We start from the raw sequence: 19,127 nt of genomic DNA, 5'->3' as shown, positions 1-19,127 counted from the left end.
TTGGTCTCTAAAAGGTTTGCCACCGCTGCTTCAGGGTCCTGCTACAACCCCACAAAGTTGACCCGGGCTCCCGTCCGTTAGAATATTCTGTTCCATCTTAAGGGACAGGCATGATTGTTGTACGTCACATGCCTGTTTACACTCCAGCGCAGCTTGCTGGGAACTTCTGTTTGTGTACAGCTTTTGCTTTTAGCTGCTTGCTTTGGACATCAAGGGGAGAAGACATGTTTTCCTTTTGTCCTGATGTATGCTGAATAAGTGGGATGCGGGTGGCACTGTGGGTTAAACCACAGAGCCTAGGGCTTGCCGATCAGAAGGTCGGCGGTTCGAATCCCCACGACGGGGTGAGCTCCCATTGCTCGGTCCCTGCTCCTGCCAACCTAGCAGTTCGAAAGCATGTCAAAGTGCAAGTAGATCAATAGGTACCACTCTGGTGGGAAGGTAAAAGGCGTTTCCATGCGCTGCTCTGGTTCGCCAGAAGCGGCTCAGTCATGCTGGCCACATGACCCGGAAGCTGTACGCCGGCTCCCTCAGCTAATAAAGCGAGATGAACGCCGCAACCCCAGAGTCGGCCACGACTGGACCTAATGGTCAGGGGTACCTTTACCTTTACATGCTGATGAAACTGCTTGTAAATATGCTCAACACAGCCTCTCCCTGCCACTTCTGTTGCACCGCTGAATGTGTGTGCTCAGCTTCTGAAGGCTTCTGAAGCTAGGGTCGCAGTTTCATGTTGATCCAAGGACTGGAGACCGTCCGGCTCACCGGCCGGTGGGCTGGGGCCAGCTGGGGGCGCGCCTATTGCCCCCGATTCCTTGGCTGCATCCCAACACCGCCCCCCATCCTGCCAGCCTGCAAATGGAAGGCAAGGCCTGTGTACCTGATGGTCTGGAACTTGTGCTTGTTCCCATGGCGGTCGATGAAGCTGATGAGGATCTGGAGGACAAAGAGGCGGATCTCTGCATCCTCCATCAGAGCCGCCGACAGGAGACGGTCCAGGAAGGAGCTGGGCAGAGCTGTCAGCATGTTGCTGCACTGGAAGCCGGTGGAGACCTGCGGGACCCACAGAGATCTCCGTTAAGCGGAGCCAACCTCATAGAATCACAGAGCCTTCCTGTTAGGTATTATGTCCATGGAGATTAAGGATAATCATAGACCCCTCTTTATATACGCAACCACAGCGGCTAGGACAGACATAGGCAAACTCCAGTCAATAATAATAATAATAATAATAATAATAATAATAATAATAATAATTTATTATTTGTACCCCGCCCATCTGGCTGGGTTTCCCCAGCCACTCTGGGCGGCTTCGAACAAAGATTAAAAACACATTAAAATGTCACACAGTAAAAACGTCCCTAAACAGGGCTGCCTTCAGATGTCTTCTAAAAGTCAGATAGTTGTTTATTTCCTTGACATCTGATGGGAAGGCGTTCCACAGGGCGGGCGCCACTACCAAGAAGGCCCTCTGCCTGGTTCCCTGTAACTTGGCCTCTTGCAGTGAGGGAACCGCCAGAAGGCCCTCGGAGCTGGACCTCAGTGTCTGGGCAGAACGATGGGGGTGGAGACGCTCCTTTAGGTATACTGGGCCGAGGCCATTTAGGGCTTGAAAGGGCGTCCAGATGTTTTGGAACTACAATTCCCATCATCCCTAGCTAACAGGACCAGTGGTCAAGAATGATGGGAACTGTAGTCTCAAAATATCTGGAGGGCCGGAGTTTGCCCGTGCCTGGGCTAGGATTTTAATAGCAAGGAATTGGAAAGGTGATAACATCCCCACAAAAACGGACTGGCAAGCGAAACTGATAGAATACTTACAACTTGCCAAAGCGACAGGGAGAATAAGAGGAAATCCAATACAGAAAGTTAATAAAGATTGGATGATATTTAAAGGATATCTTAAGAATTACAGTGACAGTGGTAATCTCCTGGCAGCCCTAGAATGAATCTTGAAATTTAGAGAATGTACATAGTAAAAGTTTACGGATATAAACTGGGAAACCAAAATAATAATAATGAAATGTGTATAGCTTAGCAAAGTGTAAAATAGCACAAGGAGAAGAATCAGAAGTTCGTGTCTATGATGTCTATGGTGTGTCTATGTTGTGGTGTGTATTGTCTAAGTTATATGTAAATTAATGTATAATAAAGGTTGTTTTTTGTTACAAAAACAAAACAAAACATTTAAAAATAAAAATAAAAATCAAGAGTTGGATCACAGTGGCTCAGTTGCAACACATGCCATAGGGCAACTCTCCCAGATTCTGGGATTAATGAAAAGACACACCATATTGGTTACCTGGAGGAGGGATTTCAGAAGCATGATCTGCGTCAGCCGATTCCGATTCTCCCTAAAAAGGCAAAAGTTGAGAGTAAAGCCCGGTGGTGGTGCTGTTCGCACTGAGAAGCTAACTCAGAATCACAGAGCGGCAGAAACAGAATTTCCTTAGCTGAAGGGTGCAAAGGAACAAAAGAAATAATCGCCTTCTTCCTCAATTTCTCTCTTGCAGTGATAGTGCCTATGCCACAAAGTCTAGAAAAGCGAGCACACCCCTCTGCAATTTTGCTAACTTTATTTCTTTATTTCCCAGGCGGCATATCTGCTGCGGCAGTTACAGGGAAACTTCCCAGCACTGACGGACAAATTAAGAAACAGTCTTTTCAGTAAATTCTTTAAAACTAACCCCACACAGTCTGCAGGTTAGCTATGCTGCCGTTTCTAAACAATTAACAACACAAGCAACACGAAGACCAGTCTACTAGATAGCACTGCCATTCTTATTGCATAATATACATAATTTAGTACAGCAAAAGCAAAATGTGTACACTTGTAAATTCTCTAATGTATTTGAAATCAAATGAACACACATCTGTCGATCTTTGAAAGTCTGTAGAAGTATAATAAGTCTATAGCTGAAACAAAGTACCGTAATAGATGCTATCCTGTGGGCTAAGCGGTAAAACTTTTTAGGCGCTGGAATTTATGTAACATATCCTTATGACCTGGACCATAAAGAAGGCTGATCGCCGAAGAATGGATGCTTTTGAATTCTGGTGCTGAAGGAGACTCTTGAGAGTCCCATGGACTGCAAGAAGATCAAACCTCTCCATTCTTAAGGAAATCAGCCCTGAGTGCTCACTGGAAGGACAGATCCTGAAGCTGAGGCTCCAAGACTTTGGCCACCTCATGAGAAGAGAAGACTCCCTGGAAAAGAGCCTGATGTTGGGAAAGATGGAGGGCCCAAGGAGAAGGGGACGACAGAGGACGAGATGGTGGGACAGTGTTCTGGAAGCTACCAGCATGAGTTTGACCAAACTGCGGGAGGCAGCGGAAGACAGGAGTGCCTGGCGTGCTCTGGTCCAGGGGGTCACGAAGAGGCGGACACGAGTAAACGACTAAACAACAACAACATCCTTATGACCACTGCTCCTTATGCATTTTTCTAATCTATGGGTTGCACTGAAGAAGATTCCAGCGAAACAGTCAGATTATCCGAGATCACTGTCCTACGCTGTTACTCACTACTTCAGCACCATGAACGCCTAAAAAGTTTTATTATTAAACTTTTACAGACTTTCAAAGATTGACTGTTCATTTGATTTCAAATATATTAGAAAATTTACAAGTGTACACATTTTGTTCTTGCTGTACTAAATTATGTATATTTTGCAATAAGAATTGCAGTGCTATCTAGTAGATTGGTCTTCATGTTGCTTGTGTTGTTTGTTGTGTTAAGTTTGCGACACAGGGGTTTGTTGTTCTGTGTTTCTAAACAATTTTTTGATTTTTAAATGCCAGTTATTTCCCCCAGAACAATTGCAATTAATTTGAGTCTTGAGTTGGAGGAGTGAATGGCTGGGCAGTCCCTCCCCCTTTCACCCTGTCAATAATTCTCTTTTCCCATCCTCCAATATGCAGAAAGTTGTTGTTTTTTCTCCTGGCTGGGTTCAGCAACCCAAAGACTTGCTAAGGCTCCAGCTTTTCATAAAGAGAGGCTGCTGTTCTTTCCAGCTTTCCATCCAAATATCTATCGCCTTTAATTCTTTAATTCTCATTTTCCCAGCTCCCAGGTAGAGATTTAAATAGACGTCTCCTATTAGCCCGAGGTAAGAGCTGTTTATTTTTAAACAGAAATGAGAAACGGGACCATTTTGCTAAGTGCTTCTTGGCATCAGACAGAGCTGAGACATCTTGAGGAATGTCGCACTTAAAAGTTAGCATTTTGGTGGGCAGAGCAGAGAATTTCTCCAGGTATCTGCAAGCATTTAGCGAAATAGGCTTCCAAATTTGTCCCGAAGGTGGTCTTTTAGTGCCCACAAAATGGCACCCTTAAGGAGATACTGGCCATAATGGTTTTGCTTTGTCTCCAATGTCAGACACTCCCAAATACCAGTTGCTGGAAACTGCAGGAGTCAGAGAATTGCCAAGTTGGAAAATAAATAATAATAATAATAATAATAATAATAATAATAATAATAATAATAATTTATTTATTTATACACTGCCCTCCCCGGCCAGAGCCGGGCTCAGGGAGGCTAACAACAGTAAAAATTACAGTAAAAACATAATGGAGGAGGGGAACCCCAATTTAAAATGCAGGTTAAAATGCAGCCTCGGATGGGGCACCCAGGGGTCATCCAGCCCAACCCGCTCCAACAGAGGATTCACAGGCTGCGGGAAGAGGATTTGGGGGGTGGGGAGGCAAAGGAGAGAGTAAAACAGTCAAAAGGGAAAGGGGTAAAGGGGGGAGAAGGAGAAAAAGTGTCCTCACCCAGCTTTGCCCGTGTCTAGAGGGTGATGCAGAGAAGGAAGAGGGACTTTGCTCATGATAAAAAGCATGACCTCCGACCTCTGATAGGTGGGCAGGGTGCTGGCAAACGAACCTAGAGAAAGACAGCAGGAAGAGAGCATGCAAGACGGTCCAGATTCGGGGGGGGGGAGAGAAGATGGGGGTGAACGGACAGGCAGGCGGGCAGAGAGGGTGCAAAGGCCCGAGGCAAGAAGAGGAAGGGGGAACTCTCTTTTCAGGCCAGAAGCATTTCAACAAGAGGTCGAGACGCTCGCCTGCTCTCCCACCAGTCATTGTGGGGGGGGGGGGGGAAATCACAGAACTGTAGAGTTGGACTGGTCCCCCCAGGGCAGGCTCCCTAAAACTTGGCCCTTCAGCTGTCATTCATTCATCAATCAATCAATCAATCAATCAATCAATTCATCAATCAATCAAGACATCCCAGGGCAGTTTACGGAATAAAATACAAGATAGAACACAAGTAAATAATTAAACCAACGCAACAAAATAACGACCACCCCACTTCCCACAGATACATTTAAAGGGCTATAGGACAGCCTTTCTCAACCTGTGGGTCCCCAGATGTTGTTGAACTACAACTCCCATCATCCCTAGCTAACAGGACCAGTGGTCAGGGATGATGGGAACTGTAGTACCAAAGCAGCTGGAGAGCCAAGTTTGGGGATGCCTGGCCCAGGGTCATCTTGTCCAACCCTCTGCAGTGCAGGAACAGCGACGGTCCCGGTCCAAACTTGCGCCACTAACTTTGCCATGAAAAATAGCTCGCATATGGGGCAGTTTAACCCGGAGGCAGAATAATAATAATAATAATAATAATAATAATAATAATAATAATTTATTATTTGTACCCCGCCCATCTGGATGGGTTTCCCCAGCCACTCTGGGCAGCTTCCAACAAAGATTAAAAATACATTGAAATATCACACATTAAAAACTTCCCTAAACAAGGGCTGCCTTCAATTGTCTTCTAAATGTCAGGTAGTTGTTTATCTCTTTGACATCTGCTGGAAGGACGTTCCACATGGCGGGCACCACTACCGAGAAGGCCCTCTGCCTGGTTCCCTGTAACTTGGCTTCTCACATAGAGGGAACCGCCAGAAGGCCCTCGGTGCTGGACCTCAGTGTCCGGGCAGAACAACGGGGGTGGAGACGCTCCTTCAGGTATACTGGACCGAGGCCATTTAGGGCTTTAAAGGTCAGCACCAACACTTTGAATTCTGCTCAGAAACATACTGGGAGCCAATGTAGGTCTTTCAAGACCGGTTTTATGTGGTCTCGGCAGCCGCTCCCAGTCACCAGTCTAGCTGCCGCATTCTGGATTAGTTGTAGTTTCCGAGTCACCTTCAAAGGTAGCCCCACGTAGACCGCATTGCAGTAGTCCAAGCGGGAGATAACCAGAGCATGCACCACTCTGGCAAGACAGTCTGCGGGCAGGGAGGGTCTCAGCCTGCGTACCAGATGGAGCTGGTAAACAGCTGCCCTGGACACAGAATTGACCTGCACCTCCATGGACAGCTGTGAGTCCAGAATGACTCCCAGGCTGCACACCTGGTCCTTCAGGGGCACAGTTGCCCCATTCAGGACCAGGGAGTCCTCCACACCTGCCCGCCTCCTGTCCCCCAAGAACAGTACTTCTGTCTTGTCAGGATTCAAAATCAGAATGGGAATTTTTGGAGCAAAGGAAGCTGTTTGTAGGAGCACCCGAAACAAACTTCCGTTTGCCAAACGCACAGCATTCCTGCGTCATCCAGCCCAGATTTCAACCTTGTCAGAAGTAATGGGTACTAGTCTGCAGCCATGCAAAGGCATCTGCTTAGAGAGGACCCCTAGATCAGTTGCAGAGGGGTAAGTAAAGTAAAGGTAAAGGGACCCCTGACCATTAGGTCCAGTCGTGGCCGACTCTGGGGTTGCAGCGCTCATCTCACTTTATTGGCCGAGGGAGCCGGCGTACAGCTTCCGGGTCATGTGGCCAGCATGACTAAGCCGCTTCTGGTGAACCAGAGCAGTGCACAGAAATGCTGTTTACCTTCCCGCCGCCGGAGTGGTACCTATTTATCTACTTCAATTTGACATGCTTTTGAACTGCTAGGTTGGCAGCAACAGAGGGGTAGGGGTGCGGAAAATAATGCCAATAGACTTCACATCAGGCAAACAAGGCAAGTCAAAAAAGCCCTGGACACAAAGGAGGCTTAGTTTGGTCAGAATCGAGTCCGCACTTCCAGAGCTAATGTGAAATACAGTCGTACCTTGGTTTTCGAACAGCTTAGTTCTCAAACGTTTTGGCTCCTGAACACCGCAGACCCAAAAGTGAGTGTTCCAGTCTGCGAACTATTTTTGGAAGTCGAACGTCCGACTTTCTTGCAGCCAATCAGAAGCCATGCTTTGGTTTCCGAACGTTTTGGAAGTCGAACGGACTTCCGGAATGGATTCCGTTTCACTTCCGAGGCACGACTGAACATTCCTTCTCGTGAATGAGCCGCTATAGCCAACAGAGGGCTTTTAAGACTCATCTATCCAGGTACTAGGGACGCGGGTGGCGCTGTGGGTTAAACCATAGAGCCTAGCACTTGCCGATCAGAAGGTCGGAGGTTCGAATCCCCGTGACGGGGTGAGCTCCCGTTGCTCGGTCCCTGCTCCTGCCAACCTAGCAGTTCGAAAGCACATCAAAGTGCATGTAAATAAATAGGTACCGCTCTGGTGGGAAGGTAAACAGCGTTTCCGTGCGCTGCTCTGGTTCGCCAGAAGCGGCTTAGTTATGCTGGCCACATGTCCCCCCCCCCCCCTTTTGCATGCACACTCAAGAGTACAGTCACACCTCATGTTACGTCCGATTCATGTTACGTTCTTTCAGGTTACGTCCCGCGGCGACCCGGAAGTACCGGAAAGGGTTACTTCCAGGTTTCGCCGCTCGTGCATGCGCAGAAGCGCAAAATGACGTCACGCGCATACGCAGAAGCGGCGAATCGAAACCTGCGCATGTGCAGACGCACCGCTGCGGGTTGCACTCTTTTCATGTTGCGGACGGGCCTCCGGAATGGATCCCGTTCGCAACCAGAGGTACCACTGTACTCTTCTTCCTGCAAAGCCTATCCGCTTAAAATGCAAAAGAATCTATGAGATTCTGAATCTTTGGGGTTGTGGGTTCGAGTCCTGCATGGGGCAAAAGATTCCTGCGTTGCTGGGGGTTGGACTAGATGACCCTCGCGGTCCCTTCCAGCTCTACAATTCTATGATTCTCCAGTGGCAAAAAACAAACCACCATCTCTTTCCCTTCTCTCTCTGTCTCCCATCTGCTTTGACTCTGGCGATTCCCAAGCTTATCCTGACCTCTGCTGGCGGCATGAAGGCAAACTCTGAAGGCAGCTGCTTTCCTTCCTTCCTATCTGCCTTCAGCGCTAGAAACTCCCATCCCATGTGCTCCCGAGAGATTTATGGAGACAGGGAGGTGTTAAGAGCATGAGAAGAGTCTGCTGGATGCCCATTATGGGAAACCCATAAGCAGGATTCGAACACAGGAGCCTTCTCCCTTCCTGGAGTTTCCAGGAACTGAGATACAGAAGCATTTCTGCCTCATCCTCTTTTAAAGGCAACCATATTGGTGGCCATCAGAGCTTCCTGTGGCAAGGAGTTCCACAGTTTAACACTGCACTGAATGTAGACCCATTAAAATCATGGCACCCCGGCTAATATTTTTGGTGGGTCTACTCGGGGTCAGCCTGAGCTTTCTCCTGGGCTGGGGTTGTTCTGTCTCCAGAAAGACACGTGTCAGGAGTGCGTGTAGGAGCCGGGCCCTGTGATCAGTAGGGCTTCGCAGGACTGGGGCCTTCCTAAGTTTGTTCTGGAGAGGCAAGGTGCGGCTGCACAGGTGAGGCCGCTTGGTAACTCACAGCATCTGGTGGCAAGAGCCGGGAAGGGATATAAGGTCAGCATTTCCCTTCGGCTCTTTGCCACAGCAACATATTCCCTGCCTTGCTGCGTTTTGAATCTTGACTCCTTGCTTCCTGACCCTTGGACCCTTGACTTCGTGACTCCTTGCTTCTCGACCCTCGGACCCCTGACTTTGTGACTCCCTGCGTCCTGACCCTCGGACTCCTGGCTTCTGGACTCTCGTTCCTGCTCCCACCCTGCCCTCTTGCCCCCGGTCCCGACGTCCTCCGCCAGGACTTCGACCGCCCATAAACCGGACCGTGACAACACGAGGACGAAGCTGATTCACCCTCGTGCCTCTGGGGACAGATTCTGACCTGTCAGTTAAGGATTTGTCTCTCGATAACTCAGAGGAGCAAACTAGCTAATTTTTCTATAAGCGATTTCCAAAAGGAAACCCATCCAGATTTCCAAGCAGGCAGCTTAAGAAACAGTTTAATACTGATTTTCACTTTACAGTAGAGGCAAAAGTCTCCCCTCTGATTCTTCATCCTTTGTCCTGCTGTTCAGATGAGTTTTACTCAAGTCCTTACAGCCTGGATGATGCATTGACTGTTTCATTTGCCTTGCCTTTGTTCTTAGTTATTATTACAGTGGTGCCCCGCGAGACGAATGCCTCGCAAGACGGAAAACCCGCTAGACGAAAGGGTTTTCCGTTTTGGAGGTGCTTCGCAAAACGAATTTCCTATGGGCTTGCTTCGCAAGACGAAAATGTCTTGCGAGTTCCTGCAGGGTTTTTTTTCCTCCCCCCCCCCCCTTTTCCCAAGCCGCTAAGCCGCTTATCAGCTGATCCGCTAAGCCCTAAGCCGCTTAACAGCTGATCGCTAAGCGCTTATCAGCTGATCCGCTAAGCCGCTTAACAGCTGATCCGCTAAGCCGCTTATCAGCTGATCCGCTAAACCCGCTAAGCCGCTAATAGCGCTAATCCGCTAAACCGTTAATGGGCTTGCTTCGCAAGACGAAAAAACCGCAAGACGAAGAGAATCGTGGAACGGATTCTTTTCGTCTTGCGAGGCACCACTGTATTATTATTATTATTATTATTATATTTTAAAAATATATTGCTCTTGATTTTATTGCTAGCCCCCTCCCTCTGCCCCCAGGTGGTTCATAGGAACAGATGGCAGAGAAATCAATAGAATAACAGTATTGTAGATTCAGAAGGGATCCCCAGTGGTCATCTACTCCAACCCCCTGCAATGAAAACGCTTAGCTAACGAATCCCTGACTTTATATTAAGAAATTTTAATTAAAAGAAAGTGCATAAGAGGGATGTTATCATGGACTGAATGTCTTAAAAACCTTTTTCTATGTAACTGATATATGGAAAATCAGAAGTCCTTATTTTTCTTTATTTCTTCTCTTTCCATTCTCTCTTTTATTTCTTTCCGTGTTCTTCTCTCTATCTCAATTTTCAGGCTGGCAACACAAGAGCGGGGCCTTCTCTGCAGTGGCTCCCCGTCTGTGGAATGCTCTCCACAGGAAAGTTCGCCTGGCGCCTTCGTTACACACCTTTGGGCATCAGGCAAAAATGTTCCTTTTTAACCAGGCCTTTGGTTGACCTGATTGACATCCTATGCCCTTTTAAAATGCGGTGTTTTTGTGTGTGAGGGGTGTTATTGGGTTGTGGTTTATATTTTTATTATGTATTTTGTGGTTTTATATCTTGATTTTATTCTGTGAACCACCCTGAGACCACTAGGTATAGGGCGGTAAATAAATTCCACAAATAATAAGAAATAATAATAAGAGTTTTTCTCCCTCTCATAACACTAGCATCTGTTCTTCTCTTAATTTGCTCTCCCTGTTTCTTTCTCTTTCTTTTCTCCTTCCCCTTTTGTCGCTGTTTACGTCTGTTTCTTTTAAATTTATATCAAGTTTTCTACATCTTACTGTATTTGGAAAAACCTTAACAAGAAATTTAAACAACAAAAAAGACTGTTGGCTCTCTTGACCTCTGTTTAGAAACCTCCCATGAAAGAGTCTGTCCCGCGCTCAAACAGCTCTCGCCGTCAGAAAGTTCTTCCTAATGCTTATTCTTCCTAATCTGGTTCTGCTTGCATAGAAATGCAATAGATCTACCCCATGGGTCGGCAAACTAAGGCCTGGGGGCCGGATCCGGCCGAATCGCCTTCTAAATCTGGCCCGAGGACGGTCCGGGAATCAGCGTGTTTTTACATGAGTAGAATGTGTCCTTTTATTTAAAACGCATCTCTGGGTTATTTGTGGGGCATAGGGATTCATTCATTATTATTTTTCAAAATATAGTCCGGCCCCCCACATGGTCTGAGGGACAGTGGACTGGCCCCCTGCTGAAAAAGTTTGCTGACCCCTGCTTTAGGCCAGGGGTAGGCAAACTAAGGCCCGGGGGCCGGATGCGGCCCCATCGCCTTCTAAATCCAGCCCGCGGACGGTCCAGGAATCAGCGTGTTTTTACATGAGTAGAATGTGTGCTTTTATTTAAAATGCATCTCTGGGTTAATTGTGGGGCATAGGAATTCGTTCATTATTTTTTTCAAAATAGTCTGGCCCCCCACCATAGTTGTCAACGTTTCCCTTTTTTAAAAGGGAAATTCCCTTATTCCGAATAGGATTCCTCGCAAGAAAAGGGAAAAGTTGACAGCTATGCCCCCCCCCCCCAAGGTCTGAGGGACAATGGACCGGCCCCCTGCTGAAAAAGTTTGCTGACCCCTGCTCTACCCGATTCAAACTTCCTGAAACAATACGCAGACATGGGCCTTTCACATTGCAGTTTCCCGAAAGTGTGGATGAAGTTCCCCGATCAAAAATATGCACCAAAATTGGAGGAAATGTACACACAGGAATCTGAGCCAGACCATTCGTCTGAATGGACCATTCATAGCAGTGTTGACTACACTGGCTGGCAGCCACTCTCTAGGAATTTGGGCAGAAGAATATCTGGCGATGCTGGGAATTGAACCTGGAGTCTCCTGCATGCAAAGGACTCTGAGCTGTGACCTTTCTGGCTCAAAGGGAGGAGGACAAAAAGCCTTGGCCTACCTGTGGTCTTGATGACGGCCTCCTGGAACATCCTTTCTTCATGCTCCTTGATGATCTTGGTGCCCCCGGCGATGGCGCAATCGTAGCTGCCCGTCAGGGCGTAATCGATGCTCAGGCGGAGCTGCCTTAGGAGGGTGTTGAAGACCTCCAGCACAGTTGGCCCTGGAAGAAGCACACAGAGCGTCAGAGTCTAGCCTCCGATTCCCGCAGCGCAGGGGGTCAGACTAGAGGACCTTTGGGAGTACCTTGTACGAGTGCAAATACCAGATTGTGGGGGGTCAGGTGGGGTTGCTATGAGGAATTATGAAATATGTGTCAGCGATGAAAGCATGGCGTTGGATGGGTTTAATTCATTGACAATAATTTCTGATCAAATCCCACAAGCCTCTCCGCCTCCCTCTGCCATTTGCTTTCTCTACACCTGACACCTGACTTATATGCAGAATTCATCATGCGAAAGGCTGGGCTGTATGAATCCCAAGCCAGAATTAAGATCGCCGGAAGAAATATCAACAACCTCAGATATGCAGATGACACAACCTTGATGGCAGAAAGTGAGGAGGAATTAAAGAACCTTTTAATGAGGGCGAAAGAGGAGAGCAGAAAATATGGTCTGAAGCTCAACATCAAAAAAATGAAGATCATGGCCACTGGTCCCATCACCTCCTGGCAAATAGAAGGGGAAGAAATGGAGGCAGTGAGAGATTTCTTGGGCTGCATGATCACTGCAGATGGTGACAGCAGCCACGAAATTAAAAGACGCCTGCTTCTTGGGAGAAAGGCGATGGCAAACCTAGACTCCATCTTAAAATCACCTTGCCAACAAAGGTCCATATAGTTAAAGCTCTGGTTTTCCCAGTAGTGATGTATGGAAGTGAGAACTGGACCATAAAGAAGGCTGATCGCTGAAGAATGGATGCTTTTGAATTCTGGTGCTGGAGGAGACTCTTGAGAGTCCCATGGACTGCAAGAAGATCCAACCTCTCCATTCTGAAGGAAATCAGCCCTGAGCGCTCACTGGAAGGACAGATCCTGAAGCTGAGGCTCCAATCCTTTGGCCACCTCATGAGAAGAGAAGACTCCCTGGGAAAAATAACTATAAATGCCTCTCCAGGCTAAACTCCCGATAAATATTTCCCATTGATTTGTCTGGGATTGATCTCTGATCAGTGCCTTGCCAGTGATAATAGCATAAGAACAGTGGCTTTAAACTACAGCAGTGAGTTCCACAGTTTAAACACGCAAAGAATGGCTTTCTTTGGCGTGTCCCGATTCTTCCGACACTGCTATACTTTGGAGCAGGCGGGTGGCTAGAGATTTATCTGCCAGGAGTGGGCAACGCTCTGTCCTCGGACAGCACCCTGGCTCCTTACCGACCGATCCGGAGGCTGCGATGACGGCGGCCTCTGACAGGACCTCCACGATCCCGGCCCGGACCGTGGCCGCGCTCCTGCTGTTGGCATCCAAGTGGCTTAGAAGCTGCTGGATCACGAGGTGAGAGTGTTGGGGCTGGAAGGGCAAACGGACAGAGAGGATGAGGGGAGAAAAGAATGTAAGATCGTGACGATGTGGAAATGTTGGTGTCAGATTTCAATTTTGTCCTAATGGTTTCTTAAAAAAATAATAATGCTTTTTACTGAATTTTCTTTAACATAAGCAAAACAAAATAAATACAGTAAAATTCTACCATCATATGTCCACTTATTTTCTCGACGCTCTATCGAGCACAGACTTCCCTCCCTCCTTCAACAGGCTTTCATATTAATCTTTCATTTTTCACAGATTCTTAATAACACATTATTCACATCATAAGATTTATTTTAATCCTGCTACAGTCTTTAAACTTCTACAATTATTACTTATACACTCCACAAATTAACTCCACTCTCTTCTGAACTTTGTTTCCTCTTGGTTACGGATCCTGGGGGTCAGTTTTGCTAATTCCACATATTCTACCATTTTTGTCTGCCACTCCTCTAATGTTGGCAATTCCTGAGTTATCCATTTTTGGGCTACTAAGATTCTGGCAGCAATTGTAGCGTACATGTATAATCTCTGGTCTGAATTTCTTATTTCATCTCCTATCAATCCCAGCAAAAAGGCTTCCGTTTTTTGGAGGAAAGTGTATTTGAACATTTTTTTCAATTCATTGGAGATCATATCCCAATTTTTTTTTCATTTTCTCACGTGTCCAGCACATGTGATAAAAATGTCCATCTTTCTCTTTACATTTCCAGCATACTTTATTGCTCATTCTATACATTTTTGCTAGTTTGACAGGTGTTAAATACCATTGTCCTAATGGTTTCAATATTAATTGCATTTGACCTTCTAGGCAGAATGCATTGATTCCTGCATGCTTGCATTTTGTAACCCTTACGCTTTCCTTATGTGAACAAGTAATCTTATCTGACACCAATGGCCAGCCAGGATGTTTGCCTTTGTCTGTTTTGAGTTAAGGCTAGAGTTCAAATCCAGCATCTAAGATATGTGAGTAAGATATGGGAATGGAATGTCAACAGTCCCTGCGGAAGGCCTGGATGCCAATGTAACTAGGGTTAGAGTGCAATAGCTGAGACCAAATGGTTTGGTAAATGAGGGCAAGTTGATATTAGTGTGGCAGAGCCTAGGACTTGCCGATCAGAAGGTCGGCGGTTCGAATCCTCGCAACGGGGTGAGCTCCCATTATTTGGTCCCAGCTTCCGCCAACCTAGCAGTTCGAAAGCATGTCAAAGTGCAAGTAGATAAATAGGTACCGCTCTGGCGGGAAGGTAAACGGCGTTTCCGTGCGCTGCTCTGGTTTGCCAGAAGCGGCTTAGTCATGCTGGCCACATGACCCAGAAGCTGTACGCTGGCTCGCTCGGCCAATAAAGCAAGATGAGCGCCGCAACCCCAGAGTCGGTCACGACTGGACCTAATGGTCAGGGGACCCTTTACCTTTACCTATGCATGTTTACAGGGGGGAGGGAGGTGTGGGGGACTCCCTGGTCCTGAATGGGACAACTGCGCCCCTGAAAGCTAACAGAACATTTCTAGCTAAAAAGCTGGTCCAATGACGGATGGCGTCAAAGAGAGAGTGTGCTGTGTGTCCTGTCCTTTTGTGTTACCTGGACAGGTAAGGTCACACCCACATTCAGTCACATGCAATGGAAGGATGTTCCAGACAGGAAGAAACAGGAAGTTTTCAACTGGCTGGGCCAAACATTCCCCTGCATGTCCACTCTAGGAAAACAAGGAATGTTGTACTTGACTGCTTTTTATGTATCACATCCCACAACTGCCTTCTGCAGTTCCACAGCTGAACTGTGCACTGAAGAAGCCGTTTCTTTTGTCTGTCGCAATTCTCTCGCACGCTTGTGAGTTCTAGCGTTGCAAAAGAGGAAGGCAAATTTTCTCTACCCTCTTTCCGCATGCCAGGCATCCTTTTATAAACGTCCACCAGGAAGCAGATGGATTCGCAGGACCCCGCGGGGTTGAAACGACGCATGTTTGTGTGGGCAGAGGAGCTCTGTCCCTTGGCAAAGTGAAACCCACTCTCCTTTCAGCGACTCTCACCTGGATCGAGTACATGATGATCTTAAAGCAGTGGATGGCGAACGTCTTCGGCTCCCACAGCGTGTGGTTGTCCAGGTGACTTTTGGGAAAGAAGGGAAAGGACACTGTTTAGCGGAGGCAACCAACAAACATCTGGATTTCCTGCTCTCTTGCACACCTGCCAGAGCATCTGGAGGACGGTCCCTGGTCCCAGAGTGTCAGGTGAGAGGCCATGGCAGGTGGTTGCAGGAAGGCAGGTAATGCACACAGCCAGCTCTTGGAGCAGAAAACAAATCGGCTTCTCCCTGGGAATCTAGAAATCACCACCTGAACTAGAGAAACAAATCTATCGCTTGTTCAAAGTTCAACCAACGATTTGGTTTCTTTGTTTGAGAATTTTTTTAAAAACCTGCTAGCTCGCTTTCTCTGTATCCAAGATTAGCCTTTTCTCATGTGAAAATTGATTTAAGGATTCCAGCCAATAATAGCTGGTCAGAGAGGGAGGGAGACACAAAGGACTCAGCTATATTACTCAGAAAACAGTGCTTTGAAGGTGTTACAAACATGCAACGCCAGATGGCGCTAGAGAGCAAAGGAATTTTCTTTGCGGTTTTCCATAGGGTTCTTTTTCTTTTTCTTTTGTTATAACGATTTAATTTCTGGCTAATTTATAGCATGCTTTCCTTGTGTGCAGATCCAGTGAAAGAGAAAGAGAGGCATGCAAGTATCCAAGCGGCGACAGAGAGCATTTGCAGGCCTCCAGGTGTTTTTGAGGCTCCCAGTGGTCAGGAATGATGGGAACTGTAGTCCACCAACATTTGGGAGGCAACAGGCTCCCCCACTCCCTATATTATAACTCTGCCAGCTCAGACCAAAGGACCACCTGGTCCTCCACGTTGCTTCGCACAGAGCTGGTCAGAGATGTCTGGGGAGTCCATGAACAGGACATGGAGGTTTCTGCTTTCCTTTGCTGCCTGCGGCATCCCATGTCAACTGCCTCTGCACATGGAGGCTCTATTTAGCTGTTCCTAGAAAGAACACAAGGGGAGGTCTGTAGCTGGATTTGTGGGAAACCAGCAATCGAGATCTGAGCACGACTTTCCCCTCCTGTGGCTTCCAAAAAAACTGGTACTGATGCAGCTGAGAATTGTATTAGTTTTTCTGTACTTTATGAGTAGAGTCATAAAGTGTTGAATCTGGATGGAGCCTGTGGTTTCAGCCCCTGAAGTTGTGCCTGCTTCTGCCAAATGCAAAGCCTGTGGGAATGTTCAGCGAGGCAGGAGAGGATATATTGTTTATTAATATCCTTCCTAACTGGCGCTAGCAAGTTCTATAACTTAGCAGAGTTTTACATTCCCCTTTTAAATGCCCACGGCATAACTGGTTGCAGGCTTGTTTAAGCCCCTTAATATTACATTCCTGGTAAGTCCCCTTAAGGGACACGGGTGGCGCTGTGGGTTAAACCACAGAGCCTAGGACTTGCCAATCAGAAGGTGAGAGATTGGTTACATTATCGACAGATAAATGAAGTATTTAAACAGGACAGAAAGAAAGGCTTCCAGGTGGAGAAGTCAAAATTAGAAACAGAACTGTTAGAACCCAATACTAAAAATTTGTCAAGAATGTACAACTTGCTGTTGAAATGGAATACTCAAGATGAAATGGTGAAATCTAATATGATTAAATGGGCACAGGACATTGGGCATGACATTGAATTTGCAGACTGGGAGCAGTTATGGACCACTGGTGTTAAATTTACGGCATGCAATGCCTTAAAAGAAAACATTATGAAAATGATCTACAGGTGGTACATGACTCCTGCTAAGTTAGCAAAGATCTATCATTTGCCCAATAACAAGTGTTGGAAGTGCAGTGAAACGGAGGGAACCTTCTATCACCTTTGGTGGACCTGCCCGAAGATTAAGGCTTTCTGGGAAATGATCTATAATGAAATAAAAAAAGTTCTGAAGAGAACGTTTGTTAAAAAACCAGAGGCCTTTCTCTTGGGTATGGTGGGCCAAATGGTGCCAAAGAAGGATAGGACATTTTTTATGTACGCCACCACAGCAGCAAGAATTCTTTTAGCAAAGTATTGGAAGACGCAAGATTTACCCACGTTGGAAGAATGGCAGACGAAGGTGATCGACTATATGGGACTGGCAGAGATGACTGGCAGAATTCGAGACCGGGGGAAAGAGGCGGTGGATGAAGATTGGAACAAATTTAAAGTTTATCTTAAAAACTGTTGTAATTTGGAAAATTAGGGGCTCAGAGTTATAAGAGATAAAGAACTACAGTTGTACTAATAACTAACTGAAGTTAAATATATGAAATATATTTAAGTTATGATCAGAGGGTTGCTGAAAAATCTTGAAACAAGAATGCAGAAAAGGGGTGGTATGGGGAAGTCATGTTTTTGTTTGTTTATGTCTATGTTTGTGTTTTGTTTATTCTTTATTTATGGAAAACTAATAAAAATTTATTATAAAAAAAAAAAAAAAAAAACAGAAGGTCGGCAGTTCGAATCCCCGAGACGGGGTGAGCTCCCGTTGCTCAGTCTCTGATCCTGCCAACCTAGCAGTTCGAAAGCACCTCAAAGTGCAAGTAGATGAATAGGTACCGCTCTGGCGGGAAGGTAAACAGCGTTTCCATGCGCTGCTCTGGTTCGCTAGAAGCAGCTTAGTCATGCTGGCCACATGACCTGTATTGGCTCCCTCGGCCAATAAAGCGAGATGAGCGCTGCAACCCCAGAGTCGGCCACGACTGGACCTAATGGTCAGGGGTCCCTTTACCTTTACCTAAGTCCCCTTATATCCCTCTTAAAAGAATAAACACATGGCACAATCTTGTTTAAAGTATATAAAAGAAGTTTACTCACACATTCAGTTCACAGATGGATCCCTGAAGGCAGACTTAGTTATACATGTGGATCTACTCCATATGGGGGGTTAATCCCAGTGACTGCAGACTGGCAGTCACTGCAGTTCACGCGGTGAAAGGAAGATGGAAAAAAGAGGGAGGAGGGCTGCGTGCCTTGCGGTTTTGTTACCTGCACAGGTAAGGTCACGCCCACCTCTAGTCATATACAAGAGGAAGGATGCTCCAGCCCAGGAGGAAACAGGAAGTTCCGACTGGCTGGGCCAAACATCCCCCTGCATGTCCACTCTAGGAATGTTGTACTTGACTGCTATTTATGTATCACATCCCACAAACCCCTGCTCTTCTGGTTAGGAAAACAGACCCCCCACCCCGATGGGACCACTGAGGCAAGCTCAACGGGGAGCAACGCAGGATCATCGGGGACTTACATGAGGACAGGTTTAATGGCGTTTTTGATGTTTCCATAAGCCGCCCGGCCCAGCAGCTCCCTCAGGCATCTCTCGGCCAGCTCTGCCGGGTTCTCTTTCTCCTTCTCGGTTGTTTGCAAGGGAGATGGAGAACGACTAGGGGAGAAGAGAGCAGAGACAGATTCAATTCAGACCCAGGTCTGGAGACCTGCACAGCGCAAAAATGCACGACCGCAGCTCTTTCAGAGTTTTGTTTGGAGAGCTGCTCCAAATGGCTGGAGCATTTATTTCATAAAATTTATACACTCCTGTTGGGATGTTGCTGTGGAGACGGGGGCATTTGTCAGGCCCCCAGCTGGCTCCAGCCCCCGGCCGGCAGCCGGGAGTACTCTGGTTCTGGGAACAGCATCAATCAATGACTCGAGCCTCCAATACGTTCAGAAGCTGAGCACGCTCTTATCAGCAGAGTGAATAAATCTTCACAACATAAGTGGCAGACAGAGACATGCGTAAGCATTCTTTACAGGCATTTATTCAGCATAGT

General features: G+C 46.9%; 1 protein-coding gene across 7 annotated transcripts in view; it reads right to left on the bottom strand.

Annotated features, from left to right (window-relative positions):
• Nucleotides 1–19,127, bottom strand: part of EFR3B (EFR3 homolog B) — a 121,878-nt gene that overhangs the window by 12,567 nt on the left and 90,184 nt on the right. For all 7 annotated transcript variants that reach the window (XM_028725271.2, XM_028725266.2, XM_077925366.1 and 4 more), the window contains 7 exons: nt 18,605–18,739; nt 15,318–15,396; nt 13,136–13,271; nt 11,763–11,924; nt 4,776–4,887; nt 2,303–2,354; nt 881–1,053 (listed from right to left, as the gene is read on the bottom strand). In XM_028725271.2, the coding sequence (XP_028581104.1) occupies nt 881–1,053; nt 2,303–2,354; nt 4,776–4,887; nt 11,763–11,924; nt 13,136–13,271; nt 15,318–15,396; nt 18,605–18,739 (849 nt within the window). The remainder of the gene's footprint in view (nt 1–880; nt 1,054–2,302; nt 2,355–4,775; nt 4,888–11,762; nt 11,925–13,135; nt 13,272–15,317; nt 15,397–18,604; nt 18,740–19,127) is intronic.

Source organism: Podarcis muralis, chromosome 3 (assembly GCF_964188315.1).
Source record: "Podarcis muralis chromosome 3, rPodMur119.hap1.1, whole genome shotgun sequence".
In the NCBI taxonomy this organism is placed as follows: Eukaryota; Metazoa; Chordata; class Lepidosauria; order Squamata; family Lacertidae; genus Podarcis; species Podarcis muralis.
Note: the sequence above shows the minus strand (reverse complement) of the source record. Positions and strands in the feature narration are given on the sequence as shown.